At 36.0% G+C, this 25,419-nt stretch overlaps 1 protein-coding gene and 1 long non-coding RNA gene across 2 annotated transcripts; both read right to left on the bottom strand.

Moving 5' to 3' along the window:
* Nucleotides 1-9,651: 9,651 nt before the first annotated feature.
* Nucleotides 9,652-22,700, bottom strand: LOC131033014 (uncharacterized). The gene is made up of 4 exons (XM_057964119.2): nt 22,544-22,700; nt 22,329-22,429; nt 10,167-10,245; nt 9,652-9,979 (listed from the first exon to the last, which is right to left on the bottom strand). The coding sequence occupies exons 1-4, from the start codon at nt 22,544-22,546 to the stop codon at nt 9,932-9,934; spliced, it is 231 nt and encodes a 76-aa protein (XP_057820102.1). The 5' UTR covers nt 22,547-22,700; the 3' UTR covers nt 9,652-9,931.
* Nucleotides 11,286-22,310, bottom strand: LOC131033015 (uncharacterized). Its single transcript, XR_009103545.2, has 2 exons — nt 11,723-22,310; nt 11,286-11,617 (listed from the first exon to the last, which is right to left on the bottom strand). It is a non-coding gene; the product is annotated as an uncharacterized LOC131033015 (long non-coding RNA).
* Nucleotides 22,701-25,419: the final 2,719 nt, after the last annotated feature.

Raw genomic sequence — 25,419 nt, 5'->3', positions numbered from 1 at the left:
TGATCATCAAAATCACCCTAGTTCTTATTAGGCATGTGTTTGTCCTTTTCCAATAACTCCCAATTGATGACTAAGACTCCTATACACCGACTCGTACCTTTGGATTTACATTTTACATCCAATTATATATGAACATTAGGAAAGGAAACTTGTCATGATTATCCATGGCCCTATCCACCCTAACAATCATTTAGAGAGGTTGAACCTAACGCTCATCCAACTTAAAGGTCAGCCAACAAGCAACAAAGTAATGTCTCTCCAAGAATTATGAGAGCAAGTTAGAAAGAGGTCTAAAGAAGATATTTTTGCACCTATTTAGGGATCTATCACAAAAAGGAAAAGGGTAGGACTCTTGCAACAATGTAAAGAGCATTATTCTAGTTTAAGTAGCAATTATGTAAGTTTAATTGAGTATTTAGTATTGAAAGCGAGTTCATAAATATTAAAGTATATTTTTATATTTTTCTGAAAAAAAGTGAAAGTTTTGAATTATATTGAGGAACTTATAAGACAGATTATAACAAAGTTCAAATTTGAGTTAAACAGAAACAATAGAATCAAACATAACAGAGAACATCGGGGAGAACAACACTATGACAATGACGATAAACCTGATCAACAGACATATTACTTAATCAAAAAGAAGATTGCATATATAAAATCTAGCAATAATCATAAGATATTGTTTAATATCTTTTCACTTTCAATCCTTTCATGGAGTACGAACAAATATAAATGCAAAACTAAATATAAACAATTACAAACAAACAACACCAAATTTATAGTGATTCAGTCATAAAGACTACATCCAAATTTATAATAAACCTACAACATAAAGACTACATCCCACTTTGAAGTTTAATATGAAAGATGTAGAATCTAAAACGGAGGATAAAGAAACAAGAAAACACAAAAACAAATCTTTTATTCAAATTTGGAAAACCCAATTACATTGTTGCAGGTCACACTAAAATTGTAATTCAGCAGTTTTTATAGAGGTTGCAGCCTCTTGGAACAAATAGTTTACTTCTATAATTAGTGATTATATTCCAACATAGTCCTTATGATATTTGTAATCATTACTTGAAGTTGAACATTTAAATAGCTATATCCATATTTCATGCACTCATTGATTACTTTAATAATATAACTAAACAACTATTAAGAAAAAATATACATTCAATTTTTTATGAATTATATTGATATTGTATGCTAACACACAGTGGTATCTAATATGTTACATAACATGCCCAGGTCATTCATGATATTAGTACAAGATAACACGTTGTGTTATATTACATACTTCATAAAAACACATTGTGTTATATTAAATTGTGCAGGATAACACACTGTGTTATATCACATTGTATACGAATAACCCACTGTGTTATATTACATAACGCAGGATAACATTATGTGATATACGATATGTTGTAGGATAACACGATACTCAATAGAAGATAATGTAGGATAACCCGATGTGTTATGGATAATATTGTAGGTTAATTCAATGTGTTATATAAACACAATTTATGATAACACATATCATTTGAATAGAAGAATCCCATTGCTTCTCTATGCAAACATCTTGAATATCCTAACAGTGGTGAAGTGATGCAGAGGAAGGACACTCACAAAGGTTTCGGACACGGTTAATATAGCTCCAAAACGGCTCAATAACCTTGGTGTTATTGACTTTTTTGAAAAACGAAAGACGCAACTAATTCTACCAAGATTTGTAATTTTCGACTAACCTTCATGTTATGCAAAAATCGTGACTTTTTGGAGCTAGTTTAGTCGTAGCCCAAAGGTTTTAACAATAAACACTGACCCTAATCTTATATATATATATTTAAAAATATAAAAAATATGTATATATATATATATATATAGAGAGAGAGAGAGAGAGAGAGAGAGAGAGAGAGAGAGAGAGAGAGAGAGAGAGATTGAAAAATATTAAATATAAACTAAATAAACATAAATATAAATATATTATGATATAATATAATATAATATTTAAAATTTATTAAAAAATAAAAAATATAATATAAATTAAAAAATAAAAAAATATTAAAAATTTATTAATAAAATTTATACAAAATATAAATAAAATTATTTTAAAGGAGAGGGGGCGCTGGTCCGTCAGCATGCTGGTTTGCGGTAATGAAAGGCGGACCCACCGTTAAACCCGCACGGCTGTGGGGAGGGGAGAACCTTGCCGCCGGTGGCTGGCCCATTTCCGGTGCACGATCTCGGGAAAAACGCGAAACGACCTTTTTGATGCACGAGGGCACGGTCTACGGCACACGTACCTGCCTGTTTGCAGAGAGAGTACTGGCTAAGTAGTGCGTTTTACATTGCTGCTTAGCCAGTGCCATGGTGATGTTCTCCCACTGGCATCCTTTGTAGTCTTTAAATTGAATGGCACGACTAAATTTTCCAAGGCAAACATTGTGGGAAAGATGTTGGTTTACGGCTGAAACTTATGTCTAAGTAAACATGTCAAGCTATAACTCTATCCCCAAATGATAGCCACAATATGAGAAGGTTGTGTTAGATCAATGATCACGTACAGTTGTCCCTCCCGTTAAAGTATTAATTGACAAAAAAGAAGACAACCAAATGGGGTATATGGCCAAAGGGAATGAATGGAAATTCACTTTGATAGGGCATCTCGTGGATAACACAAAAGTCGATAGCACAAAATGATTGTCAAAGAAACACAATGAGGTCTTCCTAGAGGGAAGGTCATTCTATATTCCAAAAACAACAAACAAAGCAAGCAACTGCGTTCTTTTTAAGGAATGAAGATGACATCAAAGAAGCCTCACAAAAGATCTTGGAAAGAGAAATAATAGTTATAATTGAGGTGATGTGCAACACCAGGATGCTAAATTGGCAAATCTAAGGAATCCTTTACACACCTCATGGTTCGGCTTTTGGGTTTGAATCAATAACCTTACCAAAATCGTTATTGCAAATATAACCACTACTGGTCAGCACTACCATTGGCATGGCTTCATTAATTGATGCAATGGGTCCAAAACCAGAATGTTGGGCTGCAAACAAGCAAGGGAGTTTCAATTGCACTCTTTGAACGGATGAAGAAAACAGACAAAGGCTTCAACAGTTTGCCTTGGAAGGGAATTCAATGGTCATAGTCGGAGTGGCATGCAAGTACAAGGCACCAAATTGAAAAATTGAAGTCATCCTTCAAGAAGCTCTTGATTTTTTAATCAATAACCTTTACCAAGCTATTGTGAATCTAACCACTACTGGTCAACATGTCCAAACCCAAAATGCTGTGAACGTCTTCGCTCCTTGCTATTTGAGCATTCCCTACCTATATCAAGGCAAGGGATGATCCTGGCATATCAGGCAATAAACATTTTTTTTTTCAAAAATTCAAAAGAACTAATGCATTTCTTAAAAATAAAATAAATATTGAAAATTGGAAGGAATGTTTGTTAGCCATAGTCACTGATGTTTGAATTCTCAAAGAGCTAGCGATCTGAAGTGGTTAAGTTGTGCCTCTGCATCCCTGCAAGCACAGATTGACAGGGCATGCCAACCTCTGACAGGATTACAAAACTCATCATTCATTGGCGATTCACATGTTATCAAGGATTCATTCTTTGCTGAGTTACCGGGTTCGCCCCTAGGACGCCTTGGTACGGGTCCGGGTTCGACCGGGTCCGTGGTATGGGTCCGGTTCGACCAGGGTTCGAAAAACCCAGGGTCGAACCCGGGCGGCTGGGCGGCCCATAAAGTTAAAAAACAAAGCAAATTTTAATTTTTTTTCAATTCCGCCTTTTAAAAAGTGAAAATTATAACCTAAAAAACACTTCTAAAACATTTTATTGACACATTTCACCTCATTTGTGTTGCAAACAAATTTTTTATGAGAGTAGGTTGAAGAAAGGTTGAACAAAATTTGGCTTCCAAGATCAAAGAGGAGGAGTTGAAGACTAATTTTAGAAGCTTCAACAAGTGTTGCAGCATCATTTCCATACATTTTCAAGCTTCCATTGGCTGCAAGAGGTAGGTTTTTAAACATTTTTTTCCAACTATTTTTGTTTCACAAATTGTCAAACATGAAACTTGAATTTTTTTTCATTATTTAGTTTTTGTTTTTGAATATGTTTATTTTATTTCTTGTCATAGGAACTAGAATGGCATCTAAATCTTCCTCCATTGGCAATGAACAAATAATTGCAAAACAAAGAAATGATCCAAATTCTCCCTTATGGAAATATGTGGACATTATAAAACAACTTCCAGGAGGTGGGGGATTCCGTTGGAAATGCCATAGATGTGATATTGAACGTAATAGTTCATATTATCGAGTGGTAGGCCATTTGTGTGGAATAAAAAGAAGAGGCATCAAAAAATGCCCTGGAAAAAATGGTAAACCTATACCAGATGAGATAGTGATGAAATATATTAGGGAGCATGAGGCGGCAGAAGAGAGGTAAACCCGTAGATTTAACCAAACCGCATCAAAGAAAACAAGGGGAATGCAAGGCCCTTCTAATCTCAATATTGTAGTAGAAGACCACCCCATCTTTGCCACAAATGAACCTCAAAGTGAACCACCCTTGACACGTAAAAGAACAAAGGGACCTTTAGAAACTGCATTCCAAAATGAGAGTAGAGACAATGCTGATCAAGATATAGTAAGGTGCACTTATGCAAATGGGTTGTCATTTAATGTTGTTCGCTCCCCATATTGAAAGCAAATGATAAAAAGTGTTAATGAGGCACCAAGAGGGTATAAGGGCCCCGGTTATGAGAAGGTACGTGGAACATTATTGGAGAAAGAGGTGAAGAGGGTTGAAGATGCATTGAAACCCATAAGGGATTCATGGGTTGAAACAGGTATAACAATTGTTTCAGATGGGTGGAAAGATGCTAAAAACCGTCCCTTGATCAATGTCATAGCAGTGTCCCCTAAAGGGGCAATGTTTTTGAGAGTTGTGGATTGTGAGAGCCAAATAAAAGATGGCCAATTTATTGCAGAAATTCTCATCTCTGCCATTGAATCTGTGGGACCTTGCAATGTTGTCCAAGTCATAACGAACAATGCAAAAAAATTTAGAGCTGCTGGTTTGTTGGTTGAGCAACGCTATGATCACATCTTTTGGACACCTTGTGTGGTACATTCATTCAATCTTATGCTACAAAAGATTGGGCAAAAAATAAAATGGATCAGAGATGTGTATGCAGAGGCTGAGGACATCCAGATGTTCATCACAAACCACCACATGTCTCAAGGGATTTTTAGAACCTATTCGAATTTGGAGCTATTGAAGGTAAGTGAAATAGTAATTTAATTTTACATTTTCTGATTTTTTTGAATTTTCAATGTTAATAATATCATTGTGTAAGCTATATTGTGTATTCTTCTTTAAAGTTTGGCTTTATTTTTTAATCATTTGGCATTAATTTGTGTTATAGGTTACTGAGACCCGTTTTGCATCAAACACAATCGTCTTAAGACGACTTGTGAAAGTTAGAGTGGCACTATGCAATATGGTGATCAGCACCAATTGGACTGTATGGAAGCAAAGTAGCACTTAGAGGGCAGAAAAAATTAGGGATAAAATATTGAATGAGAAATGGTGGGATCTTGTTACATATCTCCTAAGTATCACTGAGCCCATCATGAGCATGATTCGCTATACAGACATGGATAGGCCTTGCATAGGTGAGATTTATGATGGCATTGATTCAATGCTTGAAAAAATAAAATTCACTATAAATGAAGAAGAGAATGATCCTCAGGAGAAATTCTTCAAAGAACTGGAAGTAATTATTATAGAGAGGTGGAATAAGATGATCACTCCTTTGCACCTTCTTGCCTATGCCTTGACACCTAAGTATTATAACAATCAGTTTCTTGATAAACCAGGAAGAATTCCACCATGGAGAGATCTAGAAGTATCTGATGGGTATAAGGCAACATTTCTTAGACTATATCTTGATGATGATTTGCGAGATGTTGTTACAAATGAGTTCATAGAATTCGCAAATGGGAATGGTCTAAGTGTTGATGCACTTCGCCATAGATCCAAGAAAGATGCTCATAGCTGGTGGTACTTACATGGCATGTGCTTCCAACACCTACAACCCCTCGCTATAAAAGTTTTATCACAAGTAAGTTTAATTAATTAAAATTTTAAATTTACAAGTTTTAGTTTATTTATAGTTTACTTTGTCTTCATAGGTTGCTAGTTCATCTGCTTCAGAAAGAAATTGGAGCACATACTCTTTCATCCACTCAGTAAAGCGCAATAGGCTGCTATCAAAAAGAGCAGAGACTTTAGTATATGTGCATTCCAACCTACGTCTTCTTTCACACAAACAACATGACTACACACAAGGTGAAACAAAGACGTGGGATATAGAGCCAGAGCATACTGATTTGGATGCTCCTGCTTCTCAGCTTCTTGCATTGACACTTGATGACTCGGAAATTGAGCCAACTTATAGTGCAAGTGCAAATGGCATTGGCTCATGTAATGTCAATGTCAATGAGGAGGAGGAGGAGGAGGAGGAGGAGGAGGATGAAGAATTAGATGATCCATTTGATGATTAAACTTTAAGTTTATATTGTTGAAAGTTGAAACAATGATACTTGAATATTTTGTCATTTTGATATTAAACTTGATGTATATGATGCTATTATCAATTATGGTATGATTGTGATGCTATGATTACAAGTTTATGTTTGTTTTGTTGTTCATATGATGCTATGTGACATGCATATTTTAATTCATGCTTATAGGCTTCACAAATATCAATATATATATATATATATATATATATATATATATATATATATATATATATATATATATATATAATTTACATGTTTTTGTACTAACGAACCCAAACGAACCCAAACCCCTTTTCAAAATTTTGCCATACCGGCGTACTGGGTTCTTCGAACCCGAACCCAAACCGGCAACCTAGATTCTTTGTTTTCTATTTACTGCATCTGTTATTTGGTGATGCAGCATGTCATAGTAATCAATTGAGAATGGCTCAATGACAGATTCTGATGGCAATGTATAAGAGAGAATCCAAAGAAACACCTAAATGATTGAACAGGACAACACTGGCAAAGATCCATAGTGTGCTGGGGGTGACTGGTACTGCACATAGGGACATGGTGTGCACCTGTGTTTTAATAGAGGATGATTTTCAATTAAAATAAGCAGAGTGTCAAAAGTCAAGAAGTGTATAATTGGATTGTAGCTATAGACCTAGTCAATAACCTGTTTACCAATAGCAATGTGTTGGATTTGGTAAAAGAGGACAAACCTAAAAAGGTTCCATGAAGTGATGAAGCTTCCTTGTGTGGTTTTCAAGACATATAAGACTATTGTATATAACATTGTGGTAAGACCATTGTGTATTGCATTGTGATGGTGTTCCCAGCATCATGGTAAGAACATTATATATTGCATTGTGATGGTGTTCCCAGCATCATGGTAAGAACATTATATATTGCATTGTGAGGGTGCTCCCAGCATCATAGTTTTATAAGTTCTGGGCAATGTCAGGTACAAATTCCCTAAGAAGTTCACAATCCGTGGACTAGGTGTCCAATTTAGAATGTCTTCAAAGAGCGCAAAGGTTGGCAGATGAGGAGCTGGCACTGACGTGATCATCCTCACTGGTGAATACCAGAAACCCACGTTCAGGTTCTATATAGAAGGCTGTGGCTTTTTATGAAGATCGAATGACTAAATGCTAAGCTAGCTACAATTTTTGTGGGTTTGTACAAAACGATGGTTTAGATGCATCTTGGGTGGACACCTTGTTTGGGTTCATCTTTGCCAGCGGAAGGGAAAATGAATGTGAAAGAGTTACCTGTTAATTTAAGCTGGGCAATTTTCTTGGGTAGCTCTGTGTCAGGTGAAACAAGGTCTTAGGCCCTGCTTTTTTGTATTGTCAGCTTGAAAATAATACAAGGCAAGGTCTCCTTTTTATTCAAATATGATATGTAAAAATCTAGTTTGCAGGATGTCTTTCAGCAGTACGTGGATAGAACCGGACATGAAGGCAGGGACATGCAGACATCGTAGATTATCAAACCCAGTGATAAATTTGAAGCTTATCCAGGACACGTGAGGTGGAAACCCTTTCTAGGCAGACACGACATTGTTAATTAATATTGGTAATTGCATAATCAAGCATAGCACACATTAATGGTCGAGCATCTGAACACAGATTATCTTCCATCTGTTAGTTTTTCAGGCAAGAAGCAGTGTCTAGCGCTAAAAGTCACTAAATAAGCTACTTCATGTTTTACACTAAACACCTATAAGTAAGCAACATTTCACATTTCCAGGGATCTTTTAACGTGACTTCTCTTGGACTTTTGTCATTTGGATCTGAGAAGATAAATTTAAGTTTTTATATTTGACCTGCCAAACCTACTTTATCCTTGGCAAAGTTTTAAACTTTGAATTCTTTTGGGAAGTAAACAAGATGTCTTCCTCTTTACATAAATACAACCATCTTGTACTATTATTTTTAGTGTTAATTATATGAAGACACTTTGGTGTTTCTGCTGTAAATCCATAACATATTTCCTCAAAAGCCTGTTCTCGTGTTAAATGTATATCAAGACATTAAATACTAAACGACGAAATTGTTCATTGCCTTACTTTCCAGACTCACTTGTGCTGAGTTCAACCAGTTGAAATTGGTGATGTCCAATTTAAAGCTCCTCAGTAGGCTGCAACCAGTTTGCTACTTATTGCAACAAGTAATTTGATTGGTGTGCAGATTCATAGTTCACTGGTGTGAAGCCAATCTGCTGGACTAATGGTGCATTCTTCTCTTCTTGGCAAGGTGAGATTATCATTATTAAATTTGCTGTTGAGAACAGTTGCCTTTTTTGAGGCATCAAATATGGATAATCTTCAACACCACATACTAGTCCATATCTGATGGTATCTGTGTAAAAAGAAATTCTGGACAACATCTAGAACTGAATTCCATAGCTATGGATTATAAATTTATTGACTACCAAAATAATGGAACCATGGAAACTATACTAGAGCCCACTTATTGGAACTGTGGAAAGGACGGTCAAACATTCAAATTTCACAGGTCTCGGTCCTTTCAGATTATAAATAATTGTGAGAATGTAAAGGAACAATGCATGGTCAAGTACATGCATAACAGCGTGTGTGGCAGTTGCAATCCACAGTTCATGTTACATGTGAAGCTTAGAGTGAGAGGTGGAATGAAGCCAACTACTTCTATAAATGAATGTTCCAGCAGATATGTGTGTTAGATTATTCCAATACAAACCACATTGTACACAGAATTAACCTCAACACAAATATTTAGTATTTACCATTTCATGAAAAGCTTTTGAATAAAGAAAACTCAATCCCATATCATTAAATCAATTTAGCCAAAATTAGTTCCTGCGTTAATCAGGTGACTCAGAAACTAATAAAGTATTTTCCGTTTCACACGCTTACTAATGTACAGAGCTAGCCAACAAGTTTCAAAACAGAATCCACTACACCGCATTAACCTCGGCATTAAATTTAGTATTTGCCATTCAAGAAAACTTAGAAAAGCTTTTAAATAAACAAAACTCAGTTCCATATCATTAGCTCAATATAGCCGAAATTAATCCGTGTGTTAATCATGCAATTAAGAAACTAATAAATTATTCTCTGTTTCACATGCTCTATGCCAATGTACAGAGCTAGCCAACAAGTTTCAAAATAGAATCCAGTGTGGACCCTCGTAAACTCAATTGAAGGAAAAATGGAAAAATGTCTTTCCTGAAAGAAGTAACAAAATTAATTTTCTCGCCCATAAAATCTATCAAATTTTGTGCATGCAAACCAGAGTTTTTTTTCTTCACAAAAACTGTCATTTTACGAAAAGAAATCAGCTATACATAAACTCCAGTGGCTAAAAGCAAAAAAAATGATCCAAAACCCTGCAAAAAGTATCAGTCAACTTTAGAAACTGTGTAAGAAAGAAATTTGACGAAAACTAACAATTAAGCAAACAACTAGTAAAGATATATAACTATGGTGACATCCAAACCTACTTCACAAAAATAAATGAGAAAAATGAAAGTTAGTTTGACAACAATGGTGGGGAGAGGAAAATCTAGCACATACTAAGAAAATTGATGCCAAGCCACCAGTGGTGAGTTCCCTTGCTATACTACGGCTACGTTTCGAAGTAGTTGCTTCATAGCTGAAATCGACACATAAAATTTGATAAGGAAACTAATCTAACAAATTCAAACTATTTAGCATAAATAAATGTCAAATTATGATTGCACATCAGACATTTTAAATCAAATTTCTGACACCTCTAAACTCTAAAAGACTGAAGATATACAGCAACAAGCCCCCATTGACCTTCTAGATTATATAGCACGCAACGTGCATACATCAGATGTTCAAGGACAGCACCAGAAGCTGGGGAAGATTTACATTAAATTGAATCACCAGAAAAATAATACTTAAAGAAATGGACACAACAGAAGTTATAGCTTACTTGCAGGCCCAAATGGTACCCCACCTTCACAACTTCAAGACTTTGGAGATGCATTTAAACAAAATAAAGAAACATTAACAGCAGAATTCAAATGACACTCTGGACTATAATCTATTAAAATTTACATTAAGGTAAATAAAATATATCATATGCATAAAACATGGCATGAGGATTAGACATAATATGAGCTCTTTCTGATGCAGTCTTGCATTTGGCTCTTGATAACACGACAACTGACTCACCAATTAGAAAAAGGACCTGCATAGCACTGATATCATCTTATCTTGCATATTTAGTAGTGATGCATTTTGATTTCAGATAAGAAATCAATATTTCTGCTTACAAAAGATATCTATAAAGTAAAATTTACGTGATGTTTATAATAAATATCACTAAAAATAAATATAATCATAATTTCTACTAACAAAGTAGCTATATCCCAATAACAAAGCGGCCTGAACCTGAATGTGGGGCCTTTACTTGAATACAATAGCAATTAACACCATCAAACACTATCCTCTATAGTTTTCATATTTCAATGCCTCACAAGGGAAAATGTACGAATTATAATGATTTATGCTTAGACATTATGATTGTATGATTTACATTATATTGTTAGTGTTGGAGGTGGCTCTAATTGCCGAAATCGAGATTATCTTTGATAGGGGATTCTCTAAGCTAAAATGAAATTAAATAAGGATGATGTATAAATTAGCACTTAAATGCAATCTAGATTCAACAGAATCTTGTTTTGGCATTGTTTCAAGAACAACAAAAGTACTGATCAACCAGCCAATATAGGAAAGTTGTTACTTGCTTGTGCTCATTACATGATTCATGAACTTCATGAAATTCATTAAGCTCTTCGGGGGTCATCTAGTATAAAATTATTATGCAAACATTAAATTAATGGCATGGGCAGTGCTAATAATTACAAGAAGAGAGCTTAATAATGTTACTTGAACATGCATTAGCCATCCCATCTCTCCTCAAACTTGCAAAGGAGATATATATCTAGTATAGGACACTGCAAATCCATTTCCTGCTACTTTATCACCTGTTGCTCCTGTAATTCTCAGGTCTCAGATAGTTTTGGTTCTGTGAGAAACCTTCAATAGCCACCTCTAATATTGATGACAATAGAAGGAAGAGACAAAAATTGAATACTTACCTAAATGCCCAGGACTATATTCCAAGAGCTCAAGAATGTTACTTCAAAATGTGTGAGCCATCCTGTCTCTCATCAAACTTGCAAAGGAGATACACATCTGTTAGTATAGAACCTTGCAAATTCATTTCCTGCTACTTTCTCAATATCTTTGTTGCTCCTGCAATTCTCAGGTCTGAGATAGTTTGATTCTGTGAGAAACTTTCAATAGCCACCTCTGATATTGATGGCGATAGAAGAAAGAAATGAAATCAAATACTTACCTAAATACCCAGAGATATATTCTGAGTGGCCGAATCAATAGAAAACATGCTACTATTCAGTCTCTGGCAGCACATTAATTAAAGAACCAATATTCTAAAGTCAAAAAGGGTAATTCTGCTTACTCTACGTGGATATCATTCATCTTGAATTCTGAAACTGACATGAAAATGGAAATGGAATTGGAAGAGGTGAGTTGAAACTTAAGTCTAGTGGCAAGGAGTTCTTGTTATGTGTGCCTACAGTTGAGGGCAAGCCTGTCACTGTCAGAAACGTCTTCATTCAAAGGGAACCCCTTGTAGCACAGTTTTCGGAGTCAAACAGATGACTGAAAATAAGGCACAAAGGAGTTTATGAAAGACGGAGATGATCAGGCCAACAAATACACACTATGCAAAAGAACTAAAATGAGATTCTAGCCATGCTTACCAGGTAGCTAATTAGCCTTGATTATGCAAAGCTCTTAACTCAGACTTTTGACCTACACATCAGGAATTAATTTTGTATCATAGCCTTTAGTAATTTTTGCTGGTTTACAAACTTTTTTCAGATTGCAGCACTAGTTTACCTATGATAAAATATATAAACTCAGATCATTAGTTTCTCAATGCATTAAAATTTAAAACAAAGATATAATTCTAAAGATTGTCAAATTGTAATCAGGATTTTTTAATTTGGCAGATTTCCAATGAAATATCTGGTTTTACTAGGATCCTCTATATTATCTTGGAATATGGGTGTTTTTAAAATAAAATATTATTTATAGAAACTGTAGCAAGCCTCCAATTTCACTACACAATAGTTTTGGTCCTCTAGAAGGTGGAAATAGCAAAACTCCAGATCTTGGCTAATAGAAAATCCTTATGCAGTTTCACGCTTTAATCTGCCAAAATAGTCATATCCAAATACACACCAGCTAGGTTGGATGTAAGTAGGCAAGAAGTTTACATATCTCATTGGTGTTTGGTTAGTTTCAATCTGGGATTGGCATATCATACATATATGTTTTGTGTGATATTATTCTCATGTGTTGAAAAGGCAATGGCAACATGATTAGAGTGTTCTGCAATGTGGGAGGAACAATAATACGCCTTGTACAGAAAAGGCAAGAGCAAAATTTGTTATAATGAAAAAGGTGACAGAGAGTGTTGCTTTCTGCATGATCTCTCAGTGTGCTGGTTAGAGAGCAAAAAGCATGCTATAAAAGAAAAGATGAAGACATGACAGTCTTCAAAGCAGTATTTCAAACAAATCTCTAAGAAGACATGATTCTAATTCCAAATCCTGGAAGGGGATAAACTGTGTTACCAGTCTGGGTATTGGTATGGGTTCAGGTTTGCCGGTTCAGTTTGCAGGTTGATTCAAAAAAAATTGGGGGTTGGGTTCATTTTGTCTTTGTCCATATAAAAAACATACAAAAAATTACATATATAAAGTTTTTCTGTAATAAATATAGTAAAATAAACAATATATGTAATACCCATTTATTTAATAAAAAATATATTAATATATTAATATTAACATATATATTTAGGGTTCTTCCCATAGTGTGTTGGTTAAGTGGTGGTGGTGTTGTTGTGGCCACCAAGGTTCAAACCCCCATTGGGCCATTGTCCCAAAAATGCAGCCAGTGTCATCCCGATCCTAAAAACTTGGTGTAACATAGGTTGTAGATTAGGTTTAGATGTTCTTCTCAAAATGAAGTGTTCATAAAAAATGGTGTTTGATATATCCATAAAGAGGCATCCAAGATGATATCACTAGAGTTGAACCTTGCATCCTCCAAGTGTTCTATCTATTGTTTAGAGATCCTAGGTTCATAAATCCAATAAGCTACCATGAGGGGTAATTAGCAACAAATAATAGAGTTATCCTTCTTGTTTCTCTATAATTGTCCTAAAGGATCTCAATAAGCCCTCCTTGGTTTTGAATAGCTAGGAGCGTGTGGAGTTGCCTACTCTCATTGAAATCTTAAATGCACCTATAACTTGATCATAGCCCTTGTCCAACAAATTGTTTCAACATTCCCAAGAATCATACACGAATGATCTTCTAGAGTTGCAAGGGAAGCAGCCTACAGAACCAATAGTCCTCGTTCATATATTGGAGTCTCCTTAGTAATTATTGTTTCAAACTTTTGTCAAAAATTTTCAAGCTGACCTTCATAGATAAGGTTTGGCTCTTAAATTTGTGTTTGTCAAGAAAGTCTTCTCACAACATACAAGAATGGAAAGTTATATAATGCAAAGAAGTATTGCACTAACGACCAAGAGATATGTAATTGTACAAGCAGTACCTCACAAGAGACGCTATTTGACCCCTAAGAATTTTGCATTATATACAAACTACAAAGCTTTTAAGTTCATACTATTTCCAAACATCGGAGAATTACATGGTCATCATGTCTAAGGTTAAGTTGGTTGTGAGTTTTACTTTAAGGAGCAAGCACAAGGTAGATAAAGAAAATTGGTTGCAGATGCATTTTGTTTATGGAAAATGTTTTTCACAACTATGATTATGGAGGTAATTTACTTTCAGCATCCCAGGGATGCTTACGGATATATTCTAGACTTTGATGCAACCCAAATCTTTCAAAGAATCAAGTACAGTGGATAGAAGCTCCTAACAAAATATATGATGAATGGAGGATTTCCATTTCATGGGAAGCAAATGTGCAGTCTATTGTGGACCTCAGCCGAACTTGATATTAGCTTTATCTTATCGGCTGATTTGTCCCTAATCTCATGGTATTAATATTAATTTTACAAGCAAATGTTGTGTTTGCATAAGAGATTATATTATGTAATTAGGATTTCTATTAGGACTTCTCCCTCTCCTTGACTAGAGATGAGAGAGAACCCAATAGTGTTCACCATTTTGTCATTCAAACAATTATTTGACAAGCCAGTTGTTCCAATCAAGCCTCTTGTATTAATCAGTAGGATTTGCAAGGTGTTGATCTATTTTTTATGTCCAGTACACACATTATTTGCAACCCACCTGATTTGCTGTTATTTCTTGAATATGGAAACAGCTAGTTTATAAAAGAATGAATGTCAATTTGGCTGGTCCAGTATCTTTATCACATTATACAACAATGTCCCCAAATCTCCAAGCATAAAACCAATCATTTCAGGGTGGTAGGGCATGCAGTCGATGACTATCCCCATCCTCCAGTACAGAGCTAAATAACTCCAAGGGCTTTAATTTGAGCTTTTACAAACAAGCATGATCAGAACTTGTCTTTCACAGTTTTGGACAGTTCACGACATTTACATAAGAATTAGTATGATTACCTCCTTGCTTGGAGGCTGATAATCGAACCAGTCTGCCAATGCTTTAACCATGGGTTGCTTGTTAGGCATCTGAGTGATGCATTTGAATTTTTTTCCTTTTGATGGCAATTCTGTCAAAGATGGGAAACTTACTAAAATCTTGACTTCCAATAGAATCTAACAACTCCACAGAAAATAATTTACATTTCCACAGAACAAGCATGTTCAAAACTTCCAGTTTTGGAACACAGGAGATTGTTTACAGAGTAAAGTACAACCCCTTTCCTACTGATGATGATCAAACAACTCCACCAAATATGTAACCATGCGATTCTTGTCAAAAATATGTGTCATATTGACAGGAAGCTAGTTCCGGTGAATATGCATCATCTAGCAAACCTTAGGCTTCCAGGAGGCTCCATAAATCCATAGTTCCTGGACTCGCTAGGACTCGGCGAGTCGCGAGTCGGGTGACACTGGGCGAGTCGCGAGTCAGGTCTCGGACTCGTCCGAGTCGTGGGCAAGTCTAGGAACTCACGGTCTCTGCTCAGACCCGGCGAGTCCTTATGCCTATTTTTTTAAAATCTAAAAAAATGACAAAAAAAGGAAATTTTTTGACATTTTGTCCAAAAAAAAAATTTATAGGGGGCATAGGCCCCAAACCCCCACTTCCAGACTGCGGGGAAACGCACGTTTCCCCGCACCCCTTCTATCGTGGGTTTTTCTCACATCTAACACCTTGTGTGGATCGCTGAGGCTATGGATCATGTCTTTAGTGATGAGGACCTTGATTGCATTGACCAAGCAAATAGAGAGGTTGAAGTTGTAGTCATGGCATAGGAGGAGGTTAGAGCACGAGTACACGCAAGCACAGCTAATGTTGGCGAGGGTGGCATGGAGTCATGGACAAAGACTATGGCTGTTGAATCATCCAAGACCTACCTTAGACGTCTTTGTAGGAGGGATGCAGCCTCCTTTAAGCCATAGACTTGTTCTTATTGTTTTGATATTTGTGTGGAACATTTGATGTCATGGATTTTATATTCCATGAGTTTTGTATACATTTGACAATATTTATATATCTAAGTTTGCTACTTCCTTCAACTACAATTTGTGTTTATACTTATGTGATCGATGTATACTTGTGTATGTGATCAAATTAGCTTCTATTTGATGATGTTATCGTGCCTTGAAGGTTTATTAAATAAAGGGTACATGAAATAAGTTTTAAATCCTTAAAAATCCCTAAATTTCTTGGGTTTTTCACTTTGCCGAGTCCACGCTAAGTCCAAGTCTATGGTTCCATTCAATGTAATACATGCCCTCTCTCTACAAGTTGTAGTGCAGAACACCCTTTCTCGCAAAAAGACACTTGAGATCCTTGTTCTCCTTGCCATCTCTAATTCTATTGAAGAGTAACATCACCAGCAAGTACAATGTGAAATCATTAGATATGTGACCAGCCACCATTTTTTAAGAATTTTCCTTGCGCTTTCACTGTTGAAGAATTAAGCAAGGCAGTATTGTACAAGAAAGTGCTCATTTTGGGCCTTATCAATGCAAAGAGAGAATTCATGCATTACTTCACATAAAGTTATGAAAATAAACGAACATCCAAAAAGGCAACTATTCACTAGATGAAGTATATGCACTTGAATTTTCTACCTCCACCAAAATTGTCATCAAAAGCCAAGTAATTTCAAATGTGCTGCTCATCTTCCTAACAAGTGTTCCCTGATATTTTTTTCAGATTGATTTCATTATCACCCAACAAGGAGGAGTTATGCCTATACAAAACTCATACAATGGCTATGGGCGGCTAGACACCAGCTCAAAACAGGGTGTGATAGATTAATCTGCAGCAATCAAAACAAATAACCCAGAACAAAAATGACTAGAGCTGATGCAGGAGCATCCCCAATCGATGAGCAATCTTGCATCAACCAAAAATATTTCCTTTTAGTTTTGTTTTTGTTTAATTCTTTATGCAGTTTTCTGTGTTCTTACCGGTTGGCACCGGTAGTTGCTTGTTTTTCGTGGCAGACCTTATTTTCGGTTTCCAAGCGGTTTCATGTGCTTAATTCCAGATTTTCAGTTCATTTTGGTTCGTTTCCGGTCAGTTATCACTTCTGGTTGACTGTTTCTAGGTTCCAGGACAGTTCTTGTGCTTACCGGTTGGTTTTTCTTTATTACCGGCGCGATTCTTGGCGTGTGGATCTATTTCGAGTCTTGTCCGATGTTCTTTGGCGTGTGGCCGACCTTCCTGCAGAACCGCATTTCGTGGTTGTTATTTTCCGAAAAGATTTCTTTAATTTTAGGGCCGACCTATTTACACGTTTCGTTATCCTGCATTGGTAAATGTAATCTTATGAGGCCGACCCCGATATGTTCCAATGGGTATAAATATGATGTTATGTAATCATTTGTAGGGGTAGAGGAAGTAGAAATGAGAATAAGGATTGAGATTCGCATTTTGTGATTTGATTGATTCCTAGAGTCCCAGATTGGATTGTATCTGGCTGATAGCCTGCATGTAACCAGTTAATTGTCAGATGTTCTTTGATGATAGCCGGATGATTGCCGGAAGTTCTAAAGCAATAATATGAGCTGTTTATGTAATCTGGTTATTTTTTCTTGCTGCTTTCGTTGTGTTGCTCTTGCTGCATAACCTGGTTGACTCTCTTTGAGGGTTTTACCGGTTATGGCTGCATCAAGAGCAAAATCAGATATTGGAATCCTTGAACAAAGTAAATATAATATTATTATTTCCTTGAACCATTGACAAAAAATACAGAACAAAAATGAGAGAAAAACATTTCCAAAACTGTCCCCCGTCTCGGTCTCTTTTTTCATGCCTCCAATCTTATCACCACCTCCCCCTATGCCCAGACCCCTCTTTAAAACAAAAAAAATTCTCCTAAAAATAGCTCACCAGTCATGCCAACAACTACCCGTTAGACCACTACACAAAACCAAAACAGCGGTAACAAAATCATTGGTAGCTGAGCAAAATGGAAACAACAACCACAAAAAGGAAAGCCAAAATTAGCTAATCCTTATCTCCACGGTCAGAACCAAAAATAGCAAGGGAAATTGTGGATGCTCTGCATCATCATCCCCATCTTTGAAAGTTTCTAAACCTCCCAGTTCAGAAGTGCCCGAATTGGAGAACTTAAATAGATTACTATTACCAAAAGCTATCTTTTTGACTTGGAGAATCAAGCCATGTTGTTCCCTTCCACTAGCTTAGATATTTCTGCAAATCATCACATTTTTTTTTCTTTGCTTCCAACCTCTTGTTGCAACAAATATCATCCTCCTATGCCAATATGTTCCTTTTCTCTTTTCCCAGCCCCTCGAAGGCTTAGTAGTCCTCCATTGTAAATCATCATTGCTCTTTGCATCATTCCTATGGGCTCCTATTACATCAGCACATAAATCATTAAAAACAGAATAAAGTTAAGGGAATAAAAGATTCCCTTAAATACTTTCTCCTTATGTGCATTATGCCATTTAAGCATGCTTTCCATTTCATATTTTGTGAGCTGGACTTATATCTTAGCTCAGTGTGATGTGGTTCACTAGTCAAATCCTTTTGGACATTGTCCTTTATGCCATAACTAAACATATAACTGCTCTCTCCATCAATTATCCTTGTTCCCTCCTTACAGAAGTGTTGATCTTTTACTCCATTTTCATCACTAGTCGAATTCTCTAAACATTCTTCTAGTTGTTTCTAACAAATAGTCTTCTCTAAAAACATTAAATCTTCATCACATATGGAGCTCCCAAAGACCTCCATCTCTACCGCAGCTTCCTCTCCAACGTGGACTGCTTCCACTACTACAACATTTTAGGCATCCTCTTGTGATTGGCTGCATTCCTTCTCATTATAGTCTTCCAACTCTTCTCTTTTGCATTGTAATCTTCAATGTCTTCCCCTTCTCTTGGGTAACACAGCTCAACAGCTCCGTTAAACTCATCTATCTCTTCATCTGTATCCCATTCATCTATCTCTTTATCTTTGTCCCATTCATTTATTTGTGCTCTCTGTAACTCTTGGAACACCACATTTAAGGGTCTTCTATCCACTAATATTTTTGCCAACTCTTCAAAAGATTTATTATTTCCTTGTTCTAACAATTCCACCCCTTGGCTAATTCTTAACTCAATGGCTTTGCTCTCTGAAAATGGCTCTTGCTTACAAGGCGAGTATTTATCTTCACCATTCTTTTTCACCTTCTCGTAAGTCTTCAACATCTTTGCTGTAAATTTATTATTCCTTGCTTTCTTATTGTCGCATAACTCACATTCCTCCAATAGGCACCATAACTCTTCCAACTCAACCTCTAATTTTGCAACTCTTTTTGTTGGTCCTTTGTTAGCTTCTGCCTTTGCCTTTGTCTTATCTTCTCTTCCACCCTGATTATCCTTTTTCTTACATTATAATCTAGCTCCATATTTGACTTCACAGCCAAAGCTCAAACAAACAACTAACCCTCCTTGTTTCCTCACAGCTCTCCCCTTTTGCACATTGTTGTTTACAACAACAACATTGCATCAATCTTTTAAACTCGTGATACACTTTTGTCATAAAGATTTCATCTCCCCTCTTCTTCATAGACATTGAAATTTTGGTTTCCTACAGCATAGGATGTAAACTGGAACTATAGAAACATAGCAGAACATAGGATGTGGCAACACTGTAAACGCAACCATTCCAAATGAAAAACAACAATTAATTACACTATTAAAATAACAACTCGTATACAGCTGCTCTTTTTGAATCAGATTCATTCTCTCCTTGATTCAGAGCTTATTTGTACCTATTTTAATAATACTTCCAGTCTGAGCTCTCCTAAGCATTTGCAACTATCCATGTAAGTGCCCATACTTCGCCTTTTTAACCATAGAAACATAACAGAACTTAATCATATTTTAATAATACTTCCACAGTCTAAGCTCCCCTGACCATTTGCAACTATCCATGTAAGTGCCCATGCTTCCCCTTTTTAACCATAGAAACATAACAGAACTTAAACAAACCAAAACAGAGCTCTCATAGCAGTATTCCTTACACAGCTTTCATGCCAACATCCTCTCATGTGGATCTATTTGCTCTGATACCAAAAACTGATGCAGCTCAAAACAAGGTGCGATAGATTAATCTGCAGCAATTAAAACAAATAACCCGGAAAAGAAATGACTAGAGAAAAATCAGACGTTGGAATCCTTGAACAAAGTAAATATAATATTATTTTTTACTTGAACCATTGACAAAAAATACAGCACAAAAATGGGAGAAAAACATCTCCAGAATTGTTCCAGTCTTGGTCTCTGTTTTCATGCCTCCAATCTTATCACCACCTCCCCCACTTCTCAGACCCCTCTTTAAAACAAAAAACACTTCTCCTAAAAATAGCTCGCCAGTCATGCCGGCAACTATCCGCTAGACCACTACACAAAACCAAAATGGACAAACCAAAACAGCAGTTACATAATCATGAGTAGCTGAGCAAAATGGAAACACCGACTCAAACAACCACAAAAGCAAAGCCAACATTAGCTAATCCGCATCTCCACGATCAGAACCAAAAATAGCAAGGGAAATTATGGATGCTCTGCATCAGAATTGCTACCCGTGGTGGTTGGTACCTAAGCTCTGGATTGAAATGAACACAACTTACAAGCATTGACTGCATTCTCAACCACTGCTGAATGATTCGATAACTTCCTGCCCATGTTTTAAATTTAGTTTAAGATTCCATGTCTTAACTTAAAGGACAACAGGGATCTTAGTTTAGATTCCATGACTTACCTTATACAGAAGAAGTAGAGAATAGTCTATTAGGGAATGTAAAGCAGAAAAACTGTGCGGGGGCCCAATCAAAGGCATTGCTGACATTTGTCTCGCCCTTAGTTATTACTTATTAGATTTTAACTCAAGTCCACCTTAGAGATTGCAGCTTTTGTGGGTCATCCAGCAATGTGCTGTGCAGGAAGATACATATGGTCAACAATCTCCTGGTTTTCTGTTATTTCTTGGCAATATTCAAGATAATTTTCTTGAACAATTACAGATGTCAATTGGTTGCTTCAAATATCATTAGTTCATCCAAATGAAAGTTGATTCTCCCTGATCAAATCACAACTTATGGGTTCAATCTGGAAAATAAGCCCAGACATTGAACTGGCAACAACAGAAGGTTTTTTCAAGGAAAGTCATTTTTGTCTGACAGACATTCTGTATTGGTGAAAGGATCAAATTCACAGGCAGTGCATACAGTGAACTACACTTTGAAAAAACATTTAAATTGGTTTACATAGCGTTTACTCAAATAAAATATCCCAATTTAAAGACTTTGCATGAAACAATTCAGCAGATTTATCACATGGATCAAGCTCAGTCTTCTATTGCACATTGGGAAATCTAAATTGAAATTGCAAAAAACAGGTCCAACATGAATTGCTATAGAGTGTTACCAGATCAATTTTGAATTTTCAGATTATACATACAAAAACAGCCAACCAAAGTCCAAAGGACCGTGGTGTAATGATAATGGAAACATTCTAAAGACCGAGACCCTCGATCAAATCACCCTTGATGCAATAAGGTATAAGGTAGCCCATAACCCCGGCGATTTGTGCATAACAAATATGGAGTACATTTCAACAGCCTTCATATTCAAGACCAAAAGTCACACAGAATGATTAGGTAAAACAAAAAAGTGATATCTGAGAACAGCTGAAACGGTAGGTCCTTATGCACTAAGTTTGGCTTTATTCCATATATGAAGATGTATTCTACTAATTCGATAACCGAATTTTTAAGCGCTAGCTAAGCAAGAAAAAATATGCCTATGTCAACATAATATATAAGCAAATTACTAAATGACAAAGGCTGTCTGCTACTGCTTCGCAAAAGAAAATAGAAAAAAGACTATGTTGTTCTCAGATCTCCAAAATTTTAAGGGTTTCGTGTATAATTTTATTTCAGAGTTTTAACCCCAAAACCCTGATGAAGGGGATTTAACAAGAAGTTAATTTTGTTTCAGGAAAATAAAAACGCTTACATGAAAAAATTTGCTGTGACTACAAGACCGATGAGGAGAAGTACAAGAGCCAAAGAGGGATACATCGCCTCCGATACAGGACTGCCCAGGGGTGTCGATGCCTGCACGCGCGCACAATGAAACCATGTTAATCGTAATCACAAAATAACGTTTCTGTACATTCTGATACTGGCAAGATCAAAGAGCTGTGCTCAACTAAACATCTGTTGCCTTACCATTGTTAACTAGGATCTGCAGATCTCCCGCGAGCTTGAACCGGAAACAAATAGCCTGCATAGACTACTCCAAAACGAGCGTAGACGGAAATGTATTATGAAATTGATCTTTCATTTTTCAAGTATAAATTAGCGCTTGGTTTATTTCTCTAAGGTAGCGGTTCTATAGGAGGAGGTTCTTAAAACTAGCAATTGCACCTTGGTGTGCAATGGACAAGAAATTGGAAAAAAATAAGAAAGACGGTAATTAGGAGAATAGTTGCTTTATGAAATAGGTAGATTGAAATTTAAATATTTATGTTTTGTTCATAACTTTTAGAAGTTGAACAATTTATCATATAGAGATAAATTTTTTAGTAGTAAAATAAAGTAATTGGAGTGAAGGAACAAAATACTGAAATGTTAGATTTTGTATTATATACAAAGCTGAAAATCTCATTATTTACTAATTGTGTTTTGAAAAAATATTTACAAAGTGGAGAATTTAATTAGAAACATTATGGAATTGAACATATGGTCTAGATTTGAAAATTAGTTGGAATTTGTAAAGAAAATGCACTTTAAACGTTGAAAGAGGATTTCCAAAAAACATTTGCACAACTTCTTTATTTATAGGTCTAGCTCGAATTGTATTACAATCCCTGTAATAGGATACATAGTTCCACAGTTGATATCATATTCTATAGAAGAATAGTGGGCAAAACATGAATTGTCAATTTGAATTTGTATAAGTTGAATGAGTTTAATAATTTACCATATATAGATGAAAAGCAGAACCATTGTTTTGAACACGTTTCACAGTTTTAGAAAACACCAGAAATTTGTCAAATAGAGTAATTTAATTGAATCAAAGTATATAGAAGAATATTGTGCAAAACAAAAATTGTCAAATTGAATTTGTATAACTTGAGTGAGTTTAATAATTTACCATTCAGAGATCAAAATTAGAAGCATTGTTTTCAACATTTCTCGGACTTTTAGAAAACACCTGAAATTTGTCAAATAGAGAAATTTAATTTGAGCAATGTGGTAAGTTTGAATGGTATGCATAATATAAGTATTGAACTAAGAATAGAAGGAACAAACCTCATATGCTTGGATGGATAGTAGATTGCTTCATTTTTGTGCATCTGATAATGTTTTCAATCGTGCCTCCTCTTCTTTGTGTCGAGTGACATGTGGACTTTGTTGCATTCGTGCATACCTTTCGAATGTGAAGGCAGGCTTAATGCAAAGACTTGTAAGTTCACGAACTCTTGAAATAGATGTGAATGTCAACCCTTGGCGGTCAATGTTGCCAATGTCAATTGTTGCTCTTTGAAGTGTGAGTCCTTGTGATTTGTGTATTGTTAAGGCCCATGCCATTGTTAGTGGTATATGTCATCGAAGACCATGACTTATTGGTGCTATAGGGATATTTGTAGGGTTATTGTGATCCCAAGTTGAGCCTGTGTAATTTTCGAATTGAACAACAACAAATAAGGGCAGTTGAGGTGGGTTTTCACCATCATTGTATACAATTTCTTTGACTTGTCTGAGTGCACGATTGACAAGTCCTGTTTCCACCCATATATTTGTACACAACATAACCTCTTGGCCAATACATAGGAAGATCTTAGATTGTAGTTGTTCATCATCTGGATTTGAGCATGTCAATCCCTTCATTTGTTCTACAGTGGATAGGGCAATAGGCTTTGCTAAAGACAACAACATGCGTTTATTATGCAATGACACCATTTCATTTGTTGCAAAAAGATGTTTGGATGGTAAGAAAATAGATTGTTCTGCAGAGGTGAGTGATGAACTTGACCGAGACATTAGAAGTTGCTAGTCTGCAATTGTAGGCTCTGCATTTCATAAATTTGAGAGGAGTGCACGAAAAGCAATTTGTGCACGTTGCTCTCCAATTTGAGGAAATATTTTATCCAATGTTATAATTGTTATGAAGCTATGTCATAGTGTCCCTCCATAAGAAGTTGAAGCATACATTAGAATGTCCTTGACAGGTGATAGTTGGGATTTGGTTATGGGTAGGGAATGCGTCATGTAACCTCATATCAATGCATTGTATTAACCTTTGACCAATGAAGCTCATTTCATCTATTAGAATATAATGAATGAAGTACATGCTTTCTAGGAAGTTTGCAAGTGTTTGTCTTTGGAGGGGGACCATTTCTTTGATTGGACTTCGAAGGGCAAAATGAATTGTTGATGCTTGTTTGTTGAATGCTGCAACACCTATTGGTGCAAGGAGTAGTAGTGGTGACTATCCATTTGGTGTCAATCTCATCATTGTAGACTTTATGCTTGTTATTAGGTGAGACTTTCCTGTGCCTGCAGTTCCTTGAACAATAATCTTTAGTGGTGGCTTTAAAGTATTATCATGTAGATGTGAAATAACTAAATCATATGCCTTTTGTTGTTGTATAGACAGGTCATATGGGGCTTGTTGATTGATAACATGGTGGGCTTGAAACGTTGGCCAATTGGAGTGTATGAAAGTAGTAGCTACAACTTTTTGTTGTGCGGATACGTGGTGTTTTGTCCAATCATGGTTCAAGTCAATTTCACATTGGCCAAGCATATCAAGTTCATCCAACTGAATAGGAAGCCTTGGGTATAAAGTTGAAAGGGTTTGCCATTCATTAAGGAAGTCTTGTTGCATTTGTTCAAGCTTGCTTGAAGGAGTGTTGGCATCACTTTCTTTCATTATTGTTGAGGTTGTTTGACGCACATGCCATGGATGGTAGTTGTTGGAGAACCTCTCCCATTGTGATTTTATTTCATCATCTGAAGAGCCAAAATCCATCTGAATGTTGCGGAATGGATGGTACAGTATGAGTTCACTCCAACAAAATACTTGAAAATATTTGTCC

The sequence above is a fragment of the Cryptomeria japonica genome, chromosome 9, assembly GCF_030272615.1.
Source record: "Cryptomeria japonica chromosome 9, Sugi_1.0, whole genome shotgun sequence".
Lineage (NCBI taxonomy): Eukaryota > Viridiplantae > Streptophyta > Pinopsida > Cupressales > Cupressaceae > Cryptomeria > Cryptomeria japonica.
Note: the sequence above shows the minus strand (reverse complement) of the source record. Positions and strands in the feature narration are given on the sequence as shown.